Source organism: Rhincodon typus, chromosome 24 (assembly GCF_021869965.1).
Source record: "Rhincodon typus isolate 14 chromosome 24, sRhiTyp1.1, whole genome shotgun sequence".
Classification (NCBI taxonomy): domain Eukaryota; kingdom Metazoa; phylum Chordata; class Chondrichthyes; order Orectolobiformes; family Rhincodontidae; genus Rhincodon; species Rhincodon typus.
The window spans coordinates 1,256,439-1,278,844 of NC_063355.1; the positions used below are offsets into that span (position 1 = coordinate 1,256,439).

The 22,406-nt window shown below is 42.4% G+C and overlaps 1 protein-coding gene across 2 annotated transcripts in view; it reads left to right on the top strand.

The window, feature by feature from the left end:
• The window catches only part of si:dkey-91m11.5 (PH_BCR_vertebrate and RhoGAP_Bcr domain-containing protein), a 422,142-nt gene that overhangs the window by 102,092 nt on the left and 297,644 nt on the right, over window positions 1-22,406 (top strand). For both annotated transcript variants that reach the window (XM_048611239.1, XM_048611240.1), the window contains exon 2: window positions 7,265-7,449. In XM_048611239.1, coding sequence (XP_048467196.1) covers window positions 7,265-7,449 — 185 coding nt within the window. The remainder of the gene's footprint in view (window positions 1-7,264; window positions 7,450-22,406) is intronic.

The following is a 22,406-nucleotide window of genomic DNA, read 5'->3' on the forward strand; positions in this document are numbered from 1 at the left end:
ATCTTCGGACAGTGGGTTGTTGACAGGGAAGTAGAACTGTATAATTTGAATTCTGAAGTTGCCAGTTAATATAAACCATTTCAGCAGAGTTTTAAAAACATTTACTTATTTCTTACAGACTTGGATTTTTTTTCTCAGAACTTGCAACAATTTGAGAACTGGAGAGAAAATAGAGAGCAAAACCAAGCAGCACCATCTCCAGGAGTCTTGCAAAATCTCAATGTCTTCTGCCAAAACCCAATCAGAACTGGTTGTCTCTTTTTTATTCTCTTTTCAATCAACATTCTGTGTGGTTGGCGGGTTGGCACAAGCCCTTTCTTGATTGACCAATTCAACATTTAACCAACTGCCAGTTCTGAGTGTAGCAACAACTTGGTGCCGATTTGTCCAGTGGTATTGATCAGTATTTCAGTTGCATTATTTTTCTGGGCTAGTTCCCAGGAAAATACATCTGTCTTTGTTCTCTTCTGTTTAAGAGCAAGCTGCTGTTCAAAATTGAAAGTTCATTTCTTAACTTCAACTCTCAGTTCTAAACCATGAGTGAGAAAAATAAAAGAAAAATAGAAATGATCTCTACAATTATTGTAGAATTCTCAGCCTTTGACATGATCTTGTAGCCGCACTATTTATGTAGATGCTGTAGTTCAGTTTGCAGTCAATGATAATCCAAAATTGTTAATGATGGAGGATCCAGTGGGAATGCTGTTGATTGTAAAAGGGATATAGTTAGACTCCTGTTGGAAACGGTCATTATCAACACTTGTTGGCGCAGATGTTACACAGGCTACTTCAATAATTGCATAGCCTTGAAGCTGTCCAGGAAATGCATTTTACTTTCACAACTCATGACACTGATCAGGTGAGATGAACAGTTGCACATACACACCTGGTTCATGCTACTGGTGTACCGCGCTTTCCCTGGTGTAGCTACAGGCTTCCGTGGTTTGCCTACAGCTGTTACAGAGCATGTGATGCATCTTTGATTTATAAATTGTCTTGCAAGATACTTTGCTAAGTGAGAGTGTCCCATGAGAGCAAGGTTTGAAAGGATGCATGTGTTGGGCAAGCACAATTTTGATTTGCTTGTGCTGAGCCTGTGGCATTCAACTTATGGTCAATCTTGCAATGAGTGGGTTTGCTAAGGCTGAAGTGACCAATCTAGAACTTGTAGTGAGTCAAGGAAGAGTACTGCCACAGGCTGCAAATGTACAAGCGGTTGCACAGTTCCCATTTTTGCAACAAAATGGCAATTTGTGATGTTCATAGAAACACAGAAAATAGGAGCAGGAATAGGCCATTGAACCCTTTGAGAGCCTGCTCCATCATTCCCACTTTTTTAATCCCTTTAGCACCAAGTGCTGTATCAAACATCTTGAAATCATACAATATTTTGGCCTTGACTGCTTTCTGTGGGAGTGAATTCCACAGGCTCAGCAATCTGTGGTTGAAGAAATGACTTCTCAGTTTTAAGCTAACAGGAATCCCCACCATCAGGAACATCATTCTGCATTTAACCTGTCTAATCTTGTTAGAATTGTTAGGTTTCTGTGAGATCCACCCTCAATATCGGAGGATAGATAAGTCCCCTGGGCCAGACGGGATATACCCAAGGTTACTACGGGAAGCAAGGGAAGAGATTTCTGCCCCTTTAGCATTGATCTTTGCATCCTCACTGTCCACTGGAGTAGTACCAGAAGATTGGAGGGTGGCAAACGTCATTTCCTTGTTCAAGAAAGGGACTAGGGATAATCCTGGAAATTACAGACCAGTCAGTCTTTCTTCTGTGGTGGGCAAATTATTGGAGAGGATTATGAGAGATAGTATTTATGATTATTTTGAAAAGCAGCGTTTGATTAGAAATAGTCAGCATGGCTTTGCGAGGGGCAGGTCATGCCTCACAAGCCTTATTGAATTCTTTGAGGATGCGACAACACACATCGATGAAGGTAGAGCAGTGGATGGGGTGTATATGGATTTTAGCAAGGCATTTGATAAGGTTCCACATGGTAGGCTCATTCAGAAAGTAAGGAGGCTTGGGATTCAGGGAAATTTTTGGCTGTCTGGATACAAAACTGGCTGTCCAATAGAAGACAGAGGGTAGTAGTGGGTGGAAAGTATTCAGCCTGGAGCTTGGTGACCACTGGTGTTCCGCAGGGATCTGTTTTGGGACCTCTGCTCTTTGTGATCTTTATAAATGACTTGGATGAGGAAGTGGAAGGGTGCGTTAGTAAGTTTGCCGATGACACGAAGGTTGGTGGAGTTGCGGACAGCGTGGAGGGCTGTTGTAGGTTGCAACACAACGTTGACAGGATGCAGAGCTGGTTAAAGAAGTGGCAATTGGAATTCAAACCAGAAAAGTGTGAAACAATTCATTTTGGAAGGTCAAATTTGAATGCAGAATACAGGGTTAATGGCAGGATTCTCGGCAATGTGGAGGAACAGAGGGATCTTGAGGTCCATGTCCATAGATCCCTCAAAGTTGCTACCCAAGTTGATAGGGTTGTAAAGAAGGCATAGAAGATGGAACTCTACAATGAAAAGAAGAAACATTCTCTTTATAAAAACTGAAAGAGCAGCAGATGTTGTAAATGAGAAACAAAAATCATAAATAGAAATTGCTGGAAAAATTCAGGTCTGACAGCATCTGTGGAAAGAAATCAGAGTTAACACTTCAGGTCAAGTGACCCTTCCTCAGACCACTGTCTTTATCACTGGCTTACTAAGAGTTTGAGCTAAGAATCAGGCACGGGGAAAGAAAGATCACGGTCTACACTTTTGTGGAAAGATTTAAGACCGGCTATTCTGTTTGAGTTTCTTTCTTCAACCATGCCACTTAAGAATCATCCATGATGCCAGGAAATTGAATATGAATGCAGACCCCCTGTCCAGAAGTAGAGAGAACCCCGGTTAGAACTAAACGTGTATATTCGACCAAGGCTGGAGGAATGCCTGTGTGTGTGCGCGTGAGAGTATCTGTTGTTTTATGATTTTGTTTTCCCCTTTAAGGAGATGTACCTCCTTTAATAATTAAATGAGAATGAATTTCATTTTATTCCGCATGTTGTGGAAAGTGCATTGGCTGTGGATCATAACCTTGGATCATCTGCAGAACTTTAAAACTTTTAATTACAATAAGATATACAGCCAAAATATATCCTTGCGAGATGGCAGCGGAGTAGGACACTCCAGCCAGAGTTTGTCTGCTCCAACTGTTCCTTTTCTTCTTTTTTCTCTCTCTCGTGTATGTTTTCCCCTCTGTCTTTTTCCTCTTCTGCCAGCAGTTCAGAGCACGGGCATGAGAGCCAGCGGCCCTGAGCATGGACACAGAAGCCAGTGGCCCTGAATGTAGCGGGGACAGCGGGCCTGGAGCGGAGCTGGAGTCACCAGCGACCCAGAATGGGGATAGTGGATAGCGGGCCTGGAGTGAAATGGGGATGACCAGCGGCATGGAGTGAAGATGTCTACTGTTTGGGAACCGCTGGAGCCCAGGCAGACCACCTGGAAGCTCTTATAGAAAGGCTATAATGCGTTTTTTTAAGCTTTATTTCTTATTTTCCAGCTTATATATGTATATCTCTAATGTAGCGTGAACGGTTTTGTTATTTTCTTCTGCTTTTTGTACCTAGGTAATGGCACTGTGTGCTGGTGACATTGTACACTTTTCACTGTACTCCTGTTCTGTTATAACTTGAGTACACATGACAATTAGCCTAATTCTAACTGGATAAAAAATTAGTTGCCTGCAGAGGGAGCCCCCAGAATGGGTGTCAAGTATCCAAGGCACAAATGCAGTACAAACTGAACTGTAATTGCGTGTGAGTATCTCAGAATCATAGAATCCCTACAGTGTGGAAACAGGCTGTTCGGCCCAACAGTTCCACACCGACCCTCCCAGCATCCCATCCAGGCCCATCCCCTTACAACCCACCTAATCTACACATCCCTGAACACTACAGGCAATTTAGCATAGCCAATTCGCCTAGCCTGCACATCTTTGGACTGTGGGAGGAAACCGGAGCACCCGGAGGAAACCCATGCAGACACGCGGAGAACGTGCAAACTCCACACAGACAGTTGCCCGAGGGTGGAATTGAACCCAGGTCCCTGGCGCTGTGAGGCAGCAGTGCTAACCACTGAGCCTCAGGCTGTGAACATGATAGTTTAAAAGAAAGACAGCAGTCTGTTTGGGAGATATTTGTGTTTTGCCCTTTCAAGAATGCACAAGTACACAGGCCAGAAGTGAACAGCAGCCCTGGTGTTTGTCAGCGGCCTGAAGCCTTAGTACAAACAAAGAACTGCAGATGCTGGAGACCTAAAACAAAAATAGAAAGTGCTGGAGAACCTCAGCCTCTGTGGACTGCAAAACAGAGTTAATGTTTCAAATCCAGTGACCCTTCATCAGAATCCTTTGTTTTTCTGTCCACAAATGCTGTCAGCCCTGCTGAGTTTCTTGAGCACTTCCTGTTTTTGTGACTGAAGTTCTAGTATTTGGACAGGTGTGCTGCAAAGATCATAGGCTTGAAGACAGCCACAGGTAAAGAAAGGGAAAAGATTTTGTCTCACTGGGTGCTACCAGTCAGGCACTGTTGAATGCAACTAGGTCAAATTAATTTCTATCAGTGAACAAAGAGTCTTGTCATTTGAGATAACAAGGTGTGGAGCTGGATGAACACAGCAGGCCAAGCAGCATGCCCGAAACATCAGCCTTCCTGCTCCTCTGATGCTGCTTGGCCTACTGTGTTCATCCAGCTCTATACCTTGTTGTCTCAGATTCTCCAGCATCTGCAGTTCCTACTATCTCTGAAACTCTTGTCATTTGATTTGATTTGTTACTGTCACGTGTACTGAAATACAATGAAAAATGTTGTCTTACATGCTTTACAAGCAGATTGTACTATAGTGCATCAGGGTAACAGGAGAGTGTGCAGGACACAATGTTACAGCTGCAAGAAATTGCAGAGAGAGCGATCAACATTTATGTTAAAGAGGTCAGTTCAAAAGTCTGATAACATCGGGGAAGAAGCTGTTCTTAAATTAGTTTGTACTTATATACAAACTTTTGTATCTTCTGCCTGATACAAGAGCGTGGAAGAGAATATAACCAGGTGGGATTATGTTGGTTACTTTCCGGATGCAGCAGGACGTATAGATGAACTCAATGGATGGAAGGCTGGTTTCCGTGATAGAGTGGGCTGTGTTCACAACTCTGCAGTTTCTTTCAGTCTTGGGAAGAGCACTTGCCATACCACACTGTAATTTATCCAGATTGGATACTTTCTATGGTGCATCAGTAAAAATTTGTCGGAGTCTTTATGGGCATGTTGAATTTCCTCAGCCTCCTGAGGAAGTAGAGGTGTTGCTGTGCTCTCTTGACCCGGATCAGGACAGATTGTTGGTTCGTCACTCCCAGACGCTCTCGACCATCTCCACTTGAGCACCTTTGATGCAGATAGAGGCATGCCCTCCGCTCCACTTCCTGAAATCAATGAACAGTTTCTTTGTTTTGCTGATGTAGCTGGAGAGATTGTTGTCTTTACGCCATGCCATTAAGCGCTCTATCTCCTTCCTGTACTCTGTCTCATATTTTGTTTGATATCTGACTTACAATGGTGGTGTCATCAGCAAACTTGTAAATAGAGTTTGGTGTGGAATTTGGCCACGCAGTTGTGTGTAAAAGGGGTATAGTAGGGGGCTGAGTACACTGACTGGTCGACTACCAATGTCAGTGCAACCAGTAACATGCAAGGTAACTGCCATAATATTAAACTACCTACACTTTACCCATAGAGACAGATCCATATTTCTTTTAACTTTTATCTCTTTTTGAACTTGTCTCATTTTTAATGTATGCGCAGGTCTGTTGCCTTAAAATTTCTCCTTGCATCTAATAAGTAATAAGCTAATTATTTTGTAAACTCAAGCCTGGTTAAATTTTCATAACACAAATTCAATGGGGAAAATTAGAATCACCAGGGAAGTAGTAGTCAACAAATTGTTGGAATTTTAGACTGACACATCCTGGGTCATGATTGATTACGTCTTCGGTCTTAAAAGATGTGCCTTGATAGGTAGTTTATGCAATGGTTTTAACTGTTCAAAATTCCTTGGAACCTTTCCCGAATCTCTTAGATTGGAAAATTGTGAATGTAACTCCTTTATTCAAAAAGAGGAGACAGAAAGTAGGAATCAACAGGCCAGTTAGATTAAAATTTGTCATAGGGAAAATTTTTATATTTTTTACTATTAAAGAAGTTATAGCAGGCTACTTAGCTAAGTTTAAGGTAATCAGGCGCAGTCAACATGGTTTTGTAAAAGGGAAATCATGTTGAACCAATTTATTGACATTCCTTGAGAAATAACATGTGTTGTTACTAAAAGGGAGCCAGAGGATGTACTATACTTACATTTCCAGAGAGCATTTGATAAAGTGCCTCATTATGGAAAGTAAAAGATCATGGTGTAGGGGTTGACACATTAGCACGGATAGAATGTGCTAGTTAATCAGGCAAAACCGAGTCATTTTATGGTAGGCAAGAAGTAATTAGTAGTATATCACAGGGATTAATGCTGGGCTGTCAAACTGTTTATAATAATGCACATAACTTGGATGAAGGGGTTGAAGGTAACGTTGGCAATGTTTCTGATGATGAAGATGATAGGAAAGTAAGTTGTGAAGAGAACATAGAGTCTACAAACCAACATAAATCATTTAAGTGGATGGACAAAGGTCAGGCAAATGGAGAATGAAGTGGAAAATTGTGAATTTTTTTTATTTTAGCAGGAGAATTATTGGAGAGCTTTGAGATGCAGAGGAGTCTGGGTGGTCTAATGCCTGAATTGTAAAAGGTTTGTACACAGGTACAAGTAATTGGAAAAGCTAATGGAATACTATTGTCTATTGCGAGGACAAATGAATAAAAAAAGCCTAGAGATCTGGGAAAAAAATTAGAACATGGAGACATTCAGCAAGTTTGGCATTATCTGTGGACAGCGAAACAGAGTTAACGCTTTAAGTAAACTTTGTAGAAATGAAGAAGAGTCGTATTAGATAGGTAGATAGTTTATTTTTGTGACCAAGGGGTGAAAGGTTATCTGGGGTAGATGTGAAAGTGGTGAAATCAGATCAGCTGTGACTCTAGTGAAGAGTGTAACAGGGTAAAGGGAACAAGTTACCTACACCTCCTAATTTGTATGTTTGTATAGTGAATCAGTTGTCTGATGCTGTCCTTCAGTGTTTTCCTGTTTTGTACTTCTAATTCTCCAGATACACTCTACAGCAACACGCTACCAATCTATGAGTATGATGCAGATCGAGTCGAGGAACAAAGACGGAACCAGGAAAGCATGCCCTACATAGATGATTCACCTTCGTCATCACCTCAGCTCAGCTCCAAAAGTCGGGGTAGCAGGGACACTATATCGTCTGGGTCCTTGGAATCAACCAAGTCCGTGAGTAGATTTATTCTGAAACAGTGAAAGCCAATACGATGCCTAGATAAGAATGCAAAGATGTGAAGGAATTAAACAAAAATGTACCTTGAAAGAATATGTTGTTGCATAATTGAATGAGCAGGGTAAAAGAGGCTACACCGGTGGGATTAGTTAAGGTAGTGAAGGAAATCCCAAGAGAAGTCTGTCTGTGTGGAGTTTGCACATTCTGCCCATGTCTGCGTGGGTTTCCTCTGGGTGCTTCAGTTTCCATCCACAGCCCAAAGATGTGCAGTTTAGGTGAATTGGCCATGTTAAATTGCCCATAGTGTTCAGGGATGTGTAGAATAGGTGGGTTATAGGGGGATGGGTCTGGGTGGGATGCTCTGAGATTCGGTGTGGACTTGTTGGGCCGAAGGGCCTGTTCCACACTGTAGGGATTCTATGAAGTCGAGCTGCACCTAATGAAGCTAGAAGCAGATGAGAAATCTAAAATTCTTACATTTGTCTGTGGGGATAAAGTACTGGCGCTGTTACCAGTGGTACGAGATCCCTTCAAAGCAAGGTTCAGTGGTCCCTATCGATTGAGAAGAAGTTAAGTCAGGTGAATTATCTGGTAAAGATATTTATCGAGTATGTCATGTGAACATACTGAAATCTTGCTATGACAGGGAAAGGGAACTGGAGAAAGAGGTATTAGTTACCGCCACTCAGAGTGAGGAATCAAATCCAGATGATTTGAAGTGCCTCAAAAGGAAGCCCTTGAAGAATGGGATAGGGTAGTGAGCAATCTGTCCCAGGAACAGAGAACTGAATTTGCTGTAGTGCTGTGAGGACATATGTAGAAATAGAATGGGGAGGCCTAATGCCATTGTACATGAGGTTGATGTACCCAACCCGAAACGTCAACTTTTCTGCTCCTGTGATGCTGCACACCCTGACTCTAGCATCTGCAGTTCTCGCTATCTCCTCCTGACATAGGGAATGCTGTTCCGATAAAACAGCACCCCTACAGGCTTAATCCTCTCAAAGCAGCGCAGGTTCAGAAGGAAGTGAAAATGATGCTCCAAGAAGACATGATAGAGCCGAGTCAAAATGATTGGAGTTTGCCAATTGCGTTGGTTCCCAAACCTGATGGTACTCAACGATTCTGCGTAGGCTATCGGAAGGCCAACACTGTGACAAAATCTGACCCATGTCCAATTCCAAGGCTGGAGGATTGTGTGGAAAAAGTAGAACAAGCCACTTACATCACAAAGTTGGACTTACTTCGTGGTTACTGGTATTGTGAAGTTGGGTAGAGTACTTGTAAAATGGGACCTAGGAAATTAGAATTTCATGTTTGTAAAATGGTAGGGGGAAGTGCTTTTTCTATGCTTAGAGATTTGAGATGGATGTCTGTGAACAGCAGCTTGAAAGTTTGCAAGTACACAGAGACCACCGGAATTGAAACATTTTGTATCAAAAGGCTGTACAGTTAGCAGGCCAAGCAATGGTTTTTACCAAGACAACAAGTTTTGAATTTAGCCATTCAATTTGAACCAGGCACTTAGATACCAAAAACCAATTAAATTTAAATCTGATGGTTTTGACAACATAGGCCAGTCCTAGTGTAAGAAATGGATATGTCATCAAGGGTATAAAAGAAGAGTGCAGTTGGACAAAGACAGGACAGCTAACTGCCATCTGCCAGAGTTAACAGCTCCCAGCTCTCATGAAAGAATTGCTGGCTCTCTCAGTCTTCTGTAAGTCTGAGAGAAAGCACCATCTAAAGAACAAAGGTACCTTTGTCACAACTACTTAATATTCCTGACAGACGAATCGATGGAGAAGGCGTTTTTGAAAGAACATTCGACGGAGAAGGCACAGAACATTCTAGAAGACATGTAATCTGGCTGTAATTTTGACAGACTAAATTCGATGTTGTTTTTTAATTTTATGTAAGTGGGACTTATATTTATTAGAACAACATACCATCAGAATCTTGTTTCGTTCAGGAATAGTTAATAGTTAGAAGGGGTTTATTTGGTTCGTTAATAGTGTAATTAATTTGTTCACTGTTAGAGTTGGATAAGTTGTTACTTGATTGTAAAGTGAATGAGGGGTTTATTTTAATTAACCACTAGAAGTTGCTGAAGGGCAGGTTACACCACTTTTCATGTTCCTTTTACAGACTACGAGGTGAGGTGCTTCTCTTTGGGTGTTTCGGTTTTAAATCTCAAGAGGGGGTGGTCAACATCCACTTTTTAACATTGACCTTTGTCAGAGCAAAAGAAGTTTCTGCTTTTGTAACTCTAGATGGGCTATATCGATTTAAAGTAATGCCCTTCGGAATAAAAAACACACCCACTTTGCAAAGGCTTATGAACACAGTTCTTGCAGGATTGACTAATTCTGCTGTCTACATAGATGACTTAGTGATCTTTAGCTATTTGTGGAAAGGTCACATGGAGCGTTTGGCACAGTTCTTTTGAGAGACTACGGAAGGCAAAGTTGGTTATAAACTTGGCAAAAACAGAATTTGTGAAGGTGGAAGTGACATTCTTAGGGCACAACATCGGATATGTACAGGTGACACCGAGGAACGTGAAGATGAAGGCCATCAAGGAATTTCCAAGACCATCATTGAAGAAGGAAGTGCTACGATTTTTAGGATTGAGCAGATTCTACAGGAAATTTGCACCAAACTTTAGTAGTGTAGTGGCACCTTTGACGGTTTTGTTAAAAAAAAAACACAAAATTTTGGTGGCCAGAACAAGGCCAGGAGGCATTTGAGAATTTAAAAGCAGTGTTAACCACCGTACCACTTTTAGCCATGCCAAACATTTTGAAATATTTTTCTCGCCACTCTAAATGTGGGCATGCATTTAAATTTGGAATTAGGAAATTACAAGTTTCAGTTGGAACGCTCCAGGACTGCATTCAGAGATAACCGGAGAATTGGACCACAATTTTCCTTAGTGCCTTGTATTTCAGTACTATGATCACTGTTTTAATATGCGAGCGAATGCAAAGAGTGAATGCTGAAAGTACACATGAGAATGTTGGTCATCACATGACACTGAATTGATGCGTGCAATGCTATTTAGAACTCAAAACTTGAACTGAGGCCATCACTTAAGCACATAAAGTTTACTTTGCTTTTATGGTAGGAAGGGCATGTAAAACTGCAGTTAGTCGCTGATTGGTTTCTATGGCCGCAATTATAAGAGTGCTTGCTTGTTTCTCAAATTTTTTTAAAGTTGCTAAAGTCAACAGAGAGTGATATCTTTCACACTACTGTATTCTCTGTGGTCTTTCATCATCTGCTATGGATGACAGTACTTCATTCTCTACTCCTACGCAAAACTCTAATTATAACTCTATAACTCTATGTATGTAGAGATATACAACATGGAAACAGACACTTTGGTCAGCATGGACGAGTTGGACCAGATACCCTAAATAAATCTGGTCCCATTTGGCAGCATTTGACCAATGTACCTCTAAACACTGCCTATTCGCATACCCATCCAGATGCCTTTTAAATGTTGTAATTGTACCAGCCTCCACCACTTCCTCTGTGTGGAAAAGGTTGCCCCTTAGGTCCCTTTTAAATCTTTCCCCTCTCACCTTAAACCTATGCCGTCTAGTTTTGGACTCCCCCACCCTGGATTAAAGACTTTGTGTATTTACCCTGTCCATGCCCCTCATGATTTTATAGACCTCTATAAGATCGCCCCTCAGCCTCTGATGCTCCAAGGAAAATAGCCCCAGCCTATTCAGCTTCTTCCTAAAGCTCAGACCCTCCAACCCTGGCAACATCCTTGTAAATCTTTTCAGAACCCTTTCAAGTTTCACAACATGCTTCCTACAGCAGGGAGACCAGAATTGTATGCAGTATTCCATAAGTGGCCTAACCAATGTCCTGTACAGCTGCTACATGATATTTCAACTCCTATAATCAAAGCACTGACCAATAAAAGCATGCATACCAAATGCCTTCCTCATTATCCTATCTATCCATTACTCCACTTTCAAGGAACGATGAACGTGCAATCCAAGGTCTGTTTGTTCAGCAGCACTCTCCAGAACCTTATCATTATGTGTATAAGTCCTGCCCTGATTTGCCTTTCCAAATGCAGCACCTCACATTTACCTAAATTAAACTCCATCTGCCACTCTTTGGCACGTTGGCTCATCTGATCAAGATCCCAATTTACTCTGAGGTAACCTTCTTTGCTGTCCACTACACCTCCAATTTAGATGTCATCTGCAAACTTACTGACCATACCTCCAATGTTCACATCCAAATCATTTATATAAATGATGAAAAACAGTGGACCCAGCACTGATCCGTGTCACCAGCACTGGGCCACAGGTCTCCAGTCTAAAGAGCAACCCTCCACCACCACCACCTTCTGTCTCCAACCTTCGAGCCAGTTCTGTATCCAAATAGCTAGTTCTCCCTCTATTCCATATGATCTAACCTTACTCATCAGTCTACCACGAGGAAGCTTGTCAAATACCTTACTGAAGCCCATATAGATCACGCCCACTGCTCTGCCCTCATCAATCCTCTTCGTTACTTCTTCAGAAAACTCAATCAAGTTAATGAGACACAATTTCCCATGCACAAAGCCATGTTGACTATCCGTAATCAGGCCTTGCCTTTCCAAATACATGTAAATCCTCTCCCTCAGGATTGTCTCCAACAGCTTGCCCACTGCCAATATCAGCCTCACTGGTCTGTAGTTCCCTGACTCTTCCTTACCACCCTTCTTAAATAGTGGCACCACGTTAGCCAACCTCCAATGTTTCGCACTTCGCCTGTGGCCCTTGATGATACAAATATCTCAGCACGGGACCCAGTAATCTTCCTTAGCTTACCATAGAGTTCTAGAGTACACCTGATCAGGTCCTGGGGATTAATCCACCTTTTATGTGTTTTAAGATGTCCAGCACCACCACCTCTGTAATATAGATATTTTTCTGTATCGTTCTCCACAGTAAACAGTGATGCAAACTACTCATTTAGGATCTCCCTCCTCTCCTGTGGTTCCACACATAGGTGGTCTTGCTGATCCTTAAGGGGCCTTTATACTCTCCCTAGTTACCCTTTTGTCCTTAATGTATTTTTAGAATCCCAAAGGATTCTCATTAACCCTATTTGCCAAAGCTATCTCATGTCCCCTTTTTGCCCCCCTAAATTTCCCTCTTAAGTATACTCCTACTGCTCTTATACTCTTCTAGGAAATCACTCAATTTCTGCTGTCTATACCTGACATTTGTTTCCTCTTTATACTTGACCAAAACCTCAATTTCTCCAGTCATCCAGCATTCCTGTACCTACTAGCCTTGCCCTTCACCCTAACAGGAGCATATTGTCTCTGGACTCTCCATTATCTCATTTTTGAAGGCTTCCCATTTTCCAGCCATCTCTTTACCTGTGAACATCTGTCCCCCAATCAACTTTTGCATGTTCTTGCCTAATAGCATCAAAGTTGGCCTTCTTCCAATTTATAACTCTTACTTTTAGATCCAGTCCATCCTTTTCCATGACTATTTTAAAACTAATAGAATTATAGTTTCTGGCCCCAGAGTGCCCCTCCACTGACACCTCAGTCACCTGCCCTGACTTCTTTCCCAAGAGTCGGTCAAGTTTTGCACCTTCTCTAGTAGATGCATCCACATACTGAATCAGAAAATTTTCTTGTATACACTTAACAATCATAGAATCCCTACAGTGTGGAAACAGGCCCTTCAGCCCAACAAGTCCATACCAAATCACAGAGCATCCCACCCAGACCCATCCCCCTATAACCCACCTAATCTACACATCCCTGAACACAATGGACAATTTAGCATGACCAATCCACCTAGCCTGCACATCTTTGGACTGTGGGAGGAAACTGGAGCACCCGGAGGAAACCCACGTAGACATGGGGAGAATGTGCAAATTCCACATAGACAGTCACCCGAGGGTGGAATCGAACCCGGGTCCCTGGTGCTGTGAGGCAGCAATGTTATCCACTGAGCCACAGTGCTGCCCGCAAATTCCTGTCCACCCAAGCCCTTAAAACTATGGCAGTCCCAATCTATGTTTGGAAAGTTAAAATCCCCTATCGTAACCACCCTGTTATTCTGGCAGTTAACTGAGTTCTCCATACAAATTTGTTTCTCAATTTCCTGCTAACTATTGGGGGGGTTGGAGGGGGTGTCTATCATGCATTCCCAAAACCTTATTTCTCAATTCCAGCCAAGTAACCTCCCTGGATGTATTCCCAGGAATACCCTCCCTAAGTACAGCCATAATGTTATCCCGAATCAAAAATGCCACTCCCTCTCCTCTCTCAACCCCCTTTCTATCCTTCCTATAGCATCTATACCCTGGAACATTAAGTTGCCAGTCCTGTCCATCCCTGAGTCACATCTCTGTATCTGCTTTGATATCCCTGTCCTATGATCGTAACCATGTCATGAGTTCAGCTGCCTTATCTGTTAGGCCTTTTGCCTCGGTTCTACTTTGTTCCTGCCTGCCCTGTCTGTTTGACTTACTCCTTTTCCCTCGGACTGATCCCTTTCCTCACTATCTCCCTGGATCCCACACCCCCAACCCCCTTACTAGTTTAAATCCTCCTGAGTAACTCTAGCAGATTTCCCTGCCAGTATATTAGTCCCCTTCCAATTCAGGTGCAATCTGTCCTTCTTATACCGGTCACATTTACCCCAGAAGATGTCCCAACGATCCAAAAATGTGAATCCTTCTCCCTTACACTAGCTCCATAGGCATGCATTCATCTGCTCTATCCTCCTATGTCTATCCTCCCTAGCTTGTGGCCATGGGTGTAATCCAGATATTACTACCCCCGAGGGCCTACTTTTTAAATTCCTACCTAACTTCCTATATTCTGTCCTCAGAATCTCATCTTTTCTGATCCTAAGTCATTAGTTCCGATGTGTACAACGACCTCCTGCTGGTCCCTCTCTCCTTTGAGAATATTATGCACCCTCTCTGAGATATCTTTGAACCTGGCTCCAGGGAGGCAACACACCATTCTGATGTCTTGCTGTAGGCCGCAGAATCATCTGTCTGTGCCTCCGACTAGAGAGTCTCCTATCACAGCCAATCGCTTAGAGCCAGGCATTCCCCTTGTTACATCAGAGCCAGTGTCAGTACCAGAAACCTAGCTGTCAGTGCTACATTCCCGTGAGAGTCTAATCCCCCTCCTACATTTTCCAAAACTGCATACTTGGTTGAGATGGAGATAGTGCAGGACTCTCCTGTGTCTATCTGCCTACCCCTCCTACCTTTCCTGGTGGTCACCCATCTACCTGACTATATCTTCAGCTAATCTCTCTCCCGGCAAATGCCATCCATCACACCCCTTAGCACCTTTTAAATCCTCATTGCCTCTAACTGCCACTCCAACCGATCCATGCAATCCGAATAGGATTCGCAACCAAACACGTTTCCTGCAGACATAATCATTAGTAACATGGAAACTTTCCTTAATCTCCCACATCCAACAGGAAGAGCACATCAGTCTACTAAAGACCATCTTTGCGCCTTAACAATGTACAGACCCAGAAAGTAGCACAGTCTTACTGCTCTAAAAACACAACTCCAGGCTAGCTTAGTACCTTTTTTGTCGTATTTTTAAAGTTTAATCAAAAGATAGATCTCAATAACAACGTATAAGCAAAAATCCAAACACCACACAACTCGCTATTGTAGATATACAAAAGAAAAACTGTAAGGTTACACTTTAAAAAGCCACTTAGCTGCTCCCCTGCTGTGAGATCCGCCAAACAGGTTTCTCCAAGGTCAGTTATGAATTTTGCTGTTTGGACATCAGAGTTCATTCTAAGAAAAATAGACAGAGATACTTGAAACCAGACAGCAAATGCAGAACAGTATGGAGCTGGAGGAACACAGCAGGCCTGCTGTGTTCCTGACTCCAGCATCTGCAGTTCTTGCTATCTCTGAGCAAATGCAGAAGCTGTGCATGTTACTGCTGGGTCTTTTTTCATTTGAATCACTACCCTGTGGTCACGACCTTTTTCTTTCTTCCTCCTTTTTAAAGTGCCGTTGTTTTGATCTTTTTTTTCCCCCCAAAAGTTCCAAAACAGTGCAACAGCTTATGAAACAGTAATTACTGTTCCTAGAATTTGAGGAAATTAGCTCCAAAACTGGATATACCTCAGAAAAGGAGTGGGTCTTAACAGCCACAATTCTGTCCCAGCCTCTATCTTGAATTACCCAGATTCCTTAGACAGATTATTCCTCTTTTCTACTTCTTTATGTTAGTGTCTATCTGTCTGCCATTTTCCCCAGCCACACGAATGCATACCTTCCTCCCACCTACGAGGAAAATTTCCTCATTCCAGTTCTAAATGTACTGTTTACTCATTTGAAATGTCCTCTTTTTTTCAATTTAATTAAAAATAACATTCCCAATAATACCCATGTTATGTTTATTCATTATTAGAGAAGAGCTAGGACCAATATTGTTATGTGCATGTTTACAAGTGTATCTGGATGTCACCTTACTCATCACTGTACTATTTTTATCTGTACTGTTATCTATGCCAAAGCAACAAGGTATCATTCCACAGCACATGGTGAGATCTGGGAAGTATGTTCCATGAATTCTTTAGCATTTGTGTCTAAAAGTACATTTATTTAAACATCTGTGATCCATAAGACAAAACAACCCATAATTAAGATTATTATCACAATATGCAAGGAACATCAAATCACACTTTTCTGCAACAGCTTATTAATAGGAGACATATGGAATGATTTGATGTTTTAATCAGAATGTTTATCCACACTAGTTTTAAAAATGCTTTCTATCAACAAAACCTGAAAGATATCCTTGTATTTAATATATTTTAATCTTTTTTTAAAGTTAGGTAAGGGTATTAGATGAGGAGAAGAATTAAACTCAGCTGAGCTTAGAGGCTGGTTGAACAGCCAACAACATGTGAATCTGAACAGCTTGATTATAGGATATAAAAACAATTCATGTGAACCGTAGCCATTTGACTAGGTACGAGAAAGTTCATTTCGTGCCTGTGGAGCAAAAATTCAACAGCCAGTCAGTGCCATCAGGGGAGAAGGCAAAGAAAGCAGGAATGAAAAATAAGTTTTGAAACAGCTAGAAGGATTAGATACAAGCCATTTTCAATTTAATTGTGTCAAAGAAATGGTGACTCATCTCAAATTTCATGCATTAAAAAGGAAATGACTGTAGATCACAAAAATGTAACATATATATGTTTTATACTAGCAGTGGACACAAAACATTTGCTATCAAATTAGTAGCAAGATATTCCCAAGTTGGTTGTGAGCCAGAAGATTTAGAGCTTGTTGAAATCAGCAAATATATTTTATCTCTTCTCCTGTCTTGGAGTTGTTCTTCATTATGTTTATTAGCAAGACAGTAGAAGCAGCAATTTGCATAAATAGCAATGGCTTCATGCTCAGATGCCTCCCAAGAGAGTGTTGATGGCTAATGACAATTCAAGTAAATATTTTCTCTTTCTGCAGACCTGTAATAAGCTGTATGCTGCCACTTTATCAGCCTTGAAAGCTGTCATTTGGTCCTGTATAGCAATTTGGGTTAATTCGGGATGATACTATAGTGCTTTAAAATGCAGCACATTAGCGTGACATAGTATAATTTTGCTGATATTTTAAGTGTTTGTTAAACCTGTAACTTTGGTTATAGTATGTTTGTAACAAAAACAGGGTGACTGTTTTCATAATCTTTGGGTGAGTTACAGATATTAATACCATAATCTTATTTGAACCTGGCTACCACACTGTGGAGAGGACCGTCAGCTTATCTCCCGTATGAGCCTGCTATTCTGTGTTGCTTATTGTAGTATTGTAATCAACCTGTTTGAGTTATGACGCATCTCTGGAGCAGATAGGACTTGAACCCAGACCTCCCGGACCAGAGGTGCGTCATATTACCAGTGTGCCACGAGATTCTGTGTGATGTTCATTATATGCAGTTCTGCTGTGTGCATTCCAAAAAGTTCATAAGGATCCAGGAGCCCTATAATGCCTGATTGCATTAATCAGCTTTCAAGCATTAAACCCTTGACATCCCATTTGAATGACAATACATTTATTTACCATATATTCTGCACGTCAAAAGAAAGTCAAGATTATCAGAGCTCATTGAGAGCAGGTTTTCTAGAAGTCATTGCTCCTGTGCACTTCCTGTACAGTAAAGCATAAGCTCATAACTAATAATTGAGGACATCACCTACTTTGTAACGTTAATGGTGTCTCCTTCTCAATCTATTTTTCTTCCTTGCAAGTATGCATGCACACAAACGTAACCATGAAAATGATTGCATCATTAATTATTTCATAGCAAAACTTGTAATAAAATCAGTGAAAGTGTTGTGATTATAACAATCTCAGCCAGTTGGACCTCATAGAATACAAGTACTTCGCCTATAACGCGATACTTGCATTCTTGTGTGACCTCATGCTAGAGTAGAGGGAATGGAAGCTAGGGCAGTTGCATGCTCCTCTTGCAGGATGTGGGAGGTAAGGATCACTGCTGGTGCCCCCTCTGACTTCACCTGCGAGAAGTGCACCCAACTCCAGCTCCTCAAAAACCATGTGAAGGAGCTGGAGCTGGATGAACTCCGGATCATTTGCGAGGCTGAGGGGGTGATAGAGAGGAGTTACAGGGAGGTGGTCACACCCAAGGTACAGGAAAAAGGCAGCTGGGTGACTGTCAGGAAGGGGAAAGGGAATAGGCAGACAGTGCAGGGATCCCCTGTGGCCGTTCCCGTCAATAATAAGTATACCGTTTTGGATACTGTTGGAGGGGGACGACCTACCAGGGGAAGGCCATAGCGGACAGGTCTCTGATACTGAGCCTGACCCTGTGGCAAAGAAGGGAAGGGGGGATAATAGAAGAGCAATTGTAGTGGGGGATTCAATAGTAAGAGGCACAGACAGGCGGTTCTGTGGACGCGAACGAGATGAAAGGATGGTATGTTGCCTCCCGGGTGCCAGGGTCCGTGATGTCTCGGATCATGTCTTCAAGATCCTTAAGAGGGAGGGTGAGCAACCAGCATTCATGGTACACATCGGTACCAATGACATAGGTAGAAAAAGGACTGAGAATGTGAAAAATGAGTACAGGGAGTTAGGTTGGAAGCTGAAGTCCAGGACAAACAGGGTAGTTATCTCTGGATTACTACCAGTGCCACGTGATAACGAGGTAAGAAATAGGGAGAGAGTGCAGCTAAACACGTGGCTACAGGGCTGGTGTAGGAGGGAGGGCTTCCATTATCTGGATAATTGGAACACATTCTGGGGAAGGTGGGACCTGTACAGTAAGGACGGGTTGCACCTGAACCAGAAGGGCACAAATATCCTGGGAGGGAGGTTTGCTCGAGCTATACAGGATGGTTTAAACTAGATTGGTAGGGAGTGGGGAACCGGATTTGTAATTCAGAGGATGAGGTATTCAGCCTTCCAACAGACACAACAGGGAGTGAGGTGGTTTATAAAGAAATGCAGTTGATGGAGCGTAATTGCGGACACCGAGATGGTTTGAGGTGTGTGTACTTCAATGCTAGAAGTATCAGAAATAAAGCGGATGAACTTAGAGCATGGGTCGGTACTTGGAACTACAATGTTGTGGCCATTACAGAAACTTGGGTAACTCAGGGAGAGGAATGGTTGTTGGAAGTTCCGGGATTTAGATGCTTTAAAAGAAATAGGGAGGGTGGAAAAAGAGGTTGGGGAGTGGCATTGCTAGTCAGGACGAGTATAGCAGCTACTGAAAGGCAATTCGAGAATGATATGTCTACAGAGTCAGTTTGGGTTGAGGTCAGGAACAAGAAAGGAGCAGTCACTTTGTTGGGGCTTTTTTACAGACCCCCTAACAGTTGCAGAGAAGTAGAGGAGCGGATTGAGAGGCAGATACTGGAAAGGTGCAGAAGTCACAGGGTTGTAGTCATGGGTGACTTCAACTTTCCAAATATTGATTGGAAACATTTTAGTTGTAATAGCTTAGATGGAGCAGATTTTGTCCAGTGCGTTCAGGAAGGATTCCTGACACAGTACGTAGATAGACCAACACGAGGAGAGGCCACTTTGGATTTGGTGCTTGGCAATGAACCGGGCCAAGTGTTACACCTGTTGGTAGGAGAACATTTTGGTGGTAGCGATCATAACTCTGTTTCTTTCGTGATAGTCATGGATAAGGATAGGTACATACAGCAGGGTAAAGTTTACAATTGGGGGAAGAGTAATTACAATTCAGTTAGGCAAGAACTGGGTAACATAAATTGGGAACAGATGCTGTCAAGGAAGAGCACCACAGAAATGTGGAGATTGTTTAAGGAATGCATACAGCGTGTGCTCGATATGTTTGTCCCTTGCAGGCAGGGAAGATGCAGTCGAGTGAGGGAGCCTTGGTTCTCAAGAGAGGTCGAATGACTGGTTAAGAGGAAGAAGGATGCTTATGTAAGGTTTAGGAAAAGAGGAACAGAAAAGGCTGTAGAGGGATACAAGTTAGCCAGGAAGGTGCTGAAGAAAGGGCTTAGAAGAGCTCTAAGGGGGCATGAGAAAACCTTGGCGGAAAGGATCAAGGAAAACTCCAAGGCTTTTTACACGTATCTGCAGAACAAGAGAATGACTAGAGAAAGGGTAGGGCCGATCAAGGATTGTAAAGGGAATTTGTGCACAGAGCCTAAAGAGATAGGAGAGGTCCTTAATGAATACTTTTCTTCAGTATTCACAACTGAGAGGGACCTAGTTATAGAGGAGGACGTTGTGAAACAGGCAGGTAGGCTAGAGGAGATTGATGTTAGTACAGAAGATGTGCTAGGAATTCTGAGGAAGTTGAAAATGGTTAAGTCCCCCGGGCCTGATGTGATTTATCCAAGGATTCTATGGGAAGCAAGGAACGAGATCGCAGGGCCTTTGGCGATGATCTTTTCATCCTCACTGTCCACGGGTGCCGGAAGATTGGAAAGAGGCAAACGTCATTCTGTTGTTCAAAAAAGGGAACAGGGATAACCCTGGAAATTACAGGCGAGTCAGTCTTACGTCAGTGGTGGGCGAATTATTGGAAAGGGCTCTGAGAGACAGGATTTATGATCACTTGGAAAGGCACAGTTTGATTCGTGATAGTCAGCATGGATTTGTGAGGGGTAGATCATGCCTTACAAACTTTATTGAATTCTTTGAAGAGGTGACCAAACACATGGATGAAGGTGGAGCAGTGGATGTGGTATACATGGATTTAAGTAAGGCATTTGATAAGGTTCCCCATGGTAGGCTCATGCAGAAGGTAAGGAGGCATGGGATAGGGGGAAATGTGGCAGATTGGATTCAGAATTGGCTGACCCTTAGAAGACAAAGGGTGGTAGTGGACGGAAAATATTCAACATGGTGCTCAGTTACGAGTGGTGTACCACAAGGATCTGTTCTGGGTCCTCTTCTATTTGTGATCTTTGTGAATGATTTGGATGAAGGAGTGGAAGGGTGGATTAGCAAGTTTGCGGACGATACGAAGGTGTGTCGCGTTGTGGACAGTGTGGAGGGCTGTTCTAGGTTACAAAGGGACATTGATAGAATGCAGAGCTGGGCTGAGAAATGGCAGATGGAGTTTAACCCTGAAAAGTGTGAGGTGATTCATTTTGGAAGGACAAACTTGAAAGCAGAATACAGAGTTAACGGAAAGATTCTTGGCAGTGTGGAGGAGCAGAGGGATCTTGGGGTTCATGTTCATAGTTCCCTGAAAGCTGCCACCCAGGTGGATAGAGTTGTTAAGAAGGCGTATGGTGTGTTAGCTTTTATTAATAGAGGGATTGAGTTCAAGAGCCGTGAAGTTATGCTCCAGCTATACAAAAGCCTGGTTCGGCCACATCTGGAGTATTGTGTCCAGTTCACAACCTATATCTGAATAGGTTAATGGTCAATTACTGGGAACCCACAAGGTCATGATTGAAATTTGTAAGAGAAGGAAGGATTCAAGTTTCAGTTACCAGCCTTCCTTACTACGGAACCATAAACTTCCTTACTACTGAATTTATCCTGTCAAAATGAGTTGGTGGTGAAGCCAGATTTGGGAAGTTAGAAAGATAAGCAAAGTGTGACACATCAAAGAATTCATCCAGAACTTAGATATGCCATCTCCTCAAAGCTATGCAGGATTTTGCAGTCATAAAGTGGAGCAGGCCAAATAGAATAGAAAATCTTCCTGCAGATCTAGTTTTGTAATTCATTTCTTACATTTTGGGTAGAAGGAGTAATCAAGTTTATTTTAAGCCTGTGTTATTACAGTATTATTTGGGAAGGTGAAGGATGCGACTGGAACTTTGTACCTCCAATGTTTATACTGCTGAAAGTAACTTTTATGAAATGAAAAATAATCTGCAATTGTAAATAAATCTGTGAAAATAATTTGTAACTGGGAAATGCGGATTCCTGATTTGGAGTTTGCATTCTGCCATCTGGTGATCACCTTTGGGCTTTGAACCAGTTTGCTTTTTCTCATTGTAGAAAAGAAAAAAAGTCTCCTTCTACTATTTTGAAACATTTTGTGCTCCTATTGTTCTTGGTTTTTATTTATTGTGTGAGAACATGTCTTCTGTGTACCAGAGATAGTAGGAACTGCAGATGCTGGAGAATCCGAGTCAACAAGGTGCAGGGCTGGATGAACACAGCAGGCCAAGCAGCATCATAGGAGCAGAAAGGCTGACGTTTCGGGCCTAGACCCTTCATCTGAAAAGGGGGAGGGGAAGGGGGTTCTGAAATAAATAGGGAGAGAGTGGGAGGCGGATAGAAGAGGGATAGAGGAGAGGATAGGTGGAGAGGAAACAAACAGGTCGAAGAGGCGGGGATGGGGCCAGTAAAGGTGAGTGTAGGTGGGGAATTAGGAAGGGGATAGGTCAGTCCAGGGAGGACGGACAGGTCAAGGGGGCGGCATGAGGTTAGTCGGTAGGAG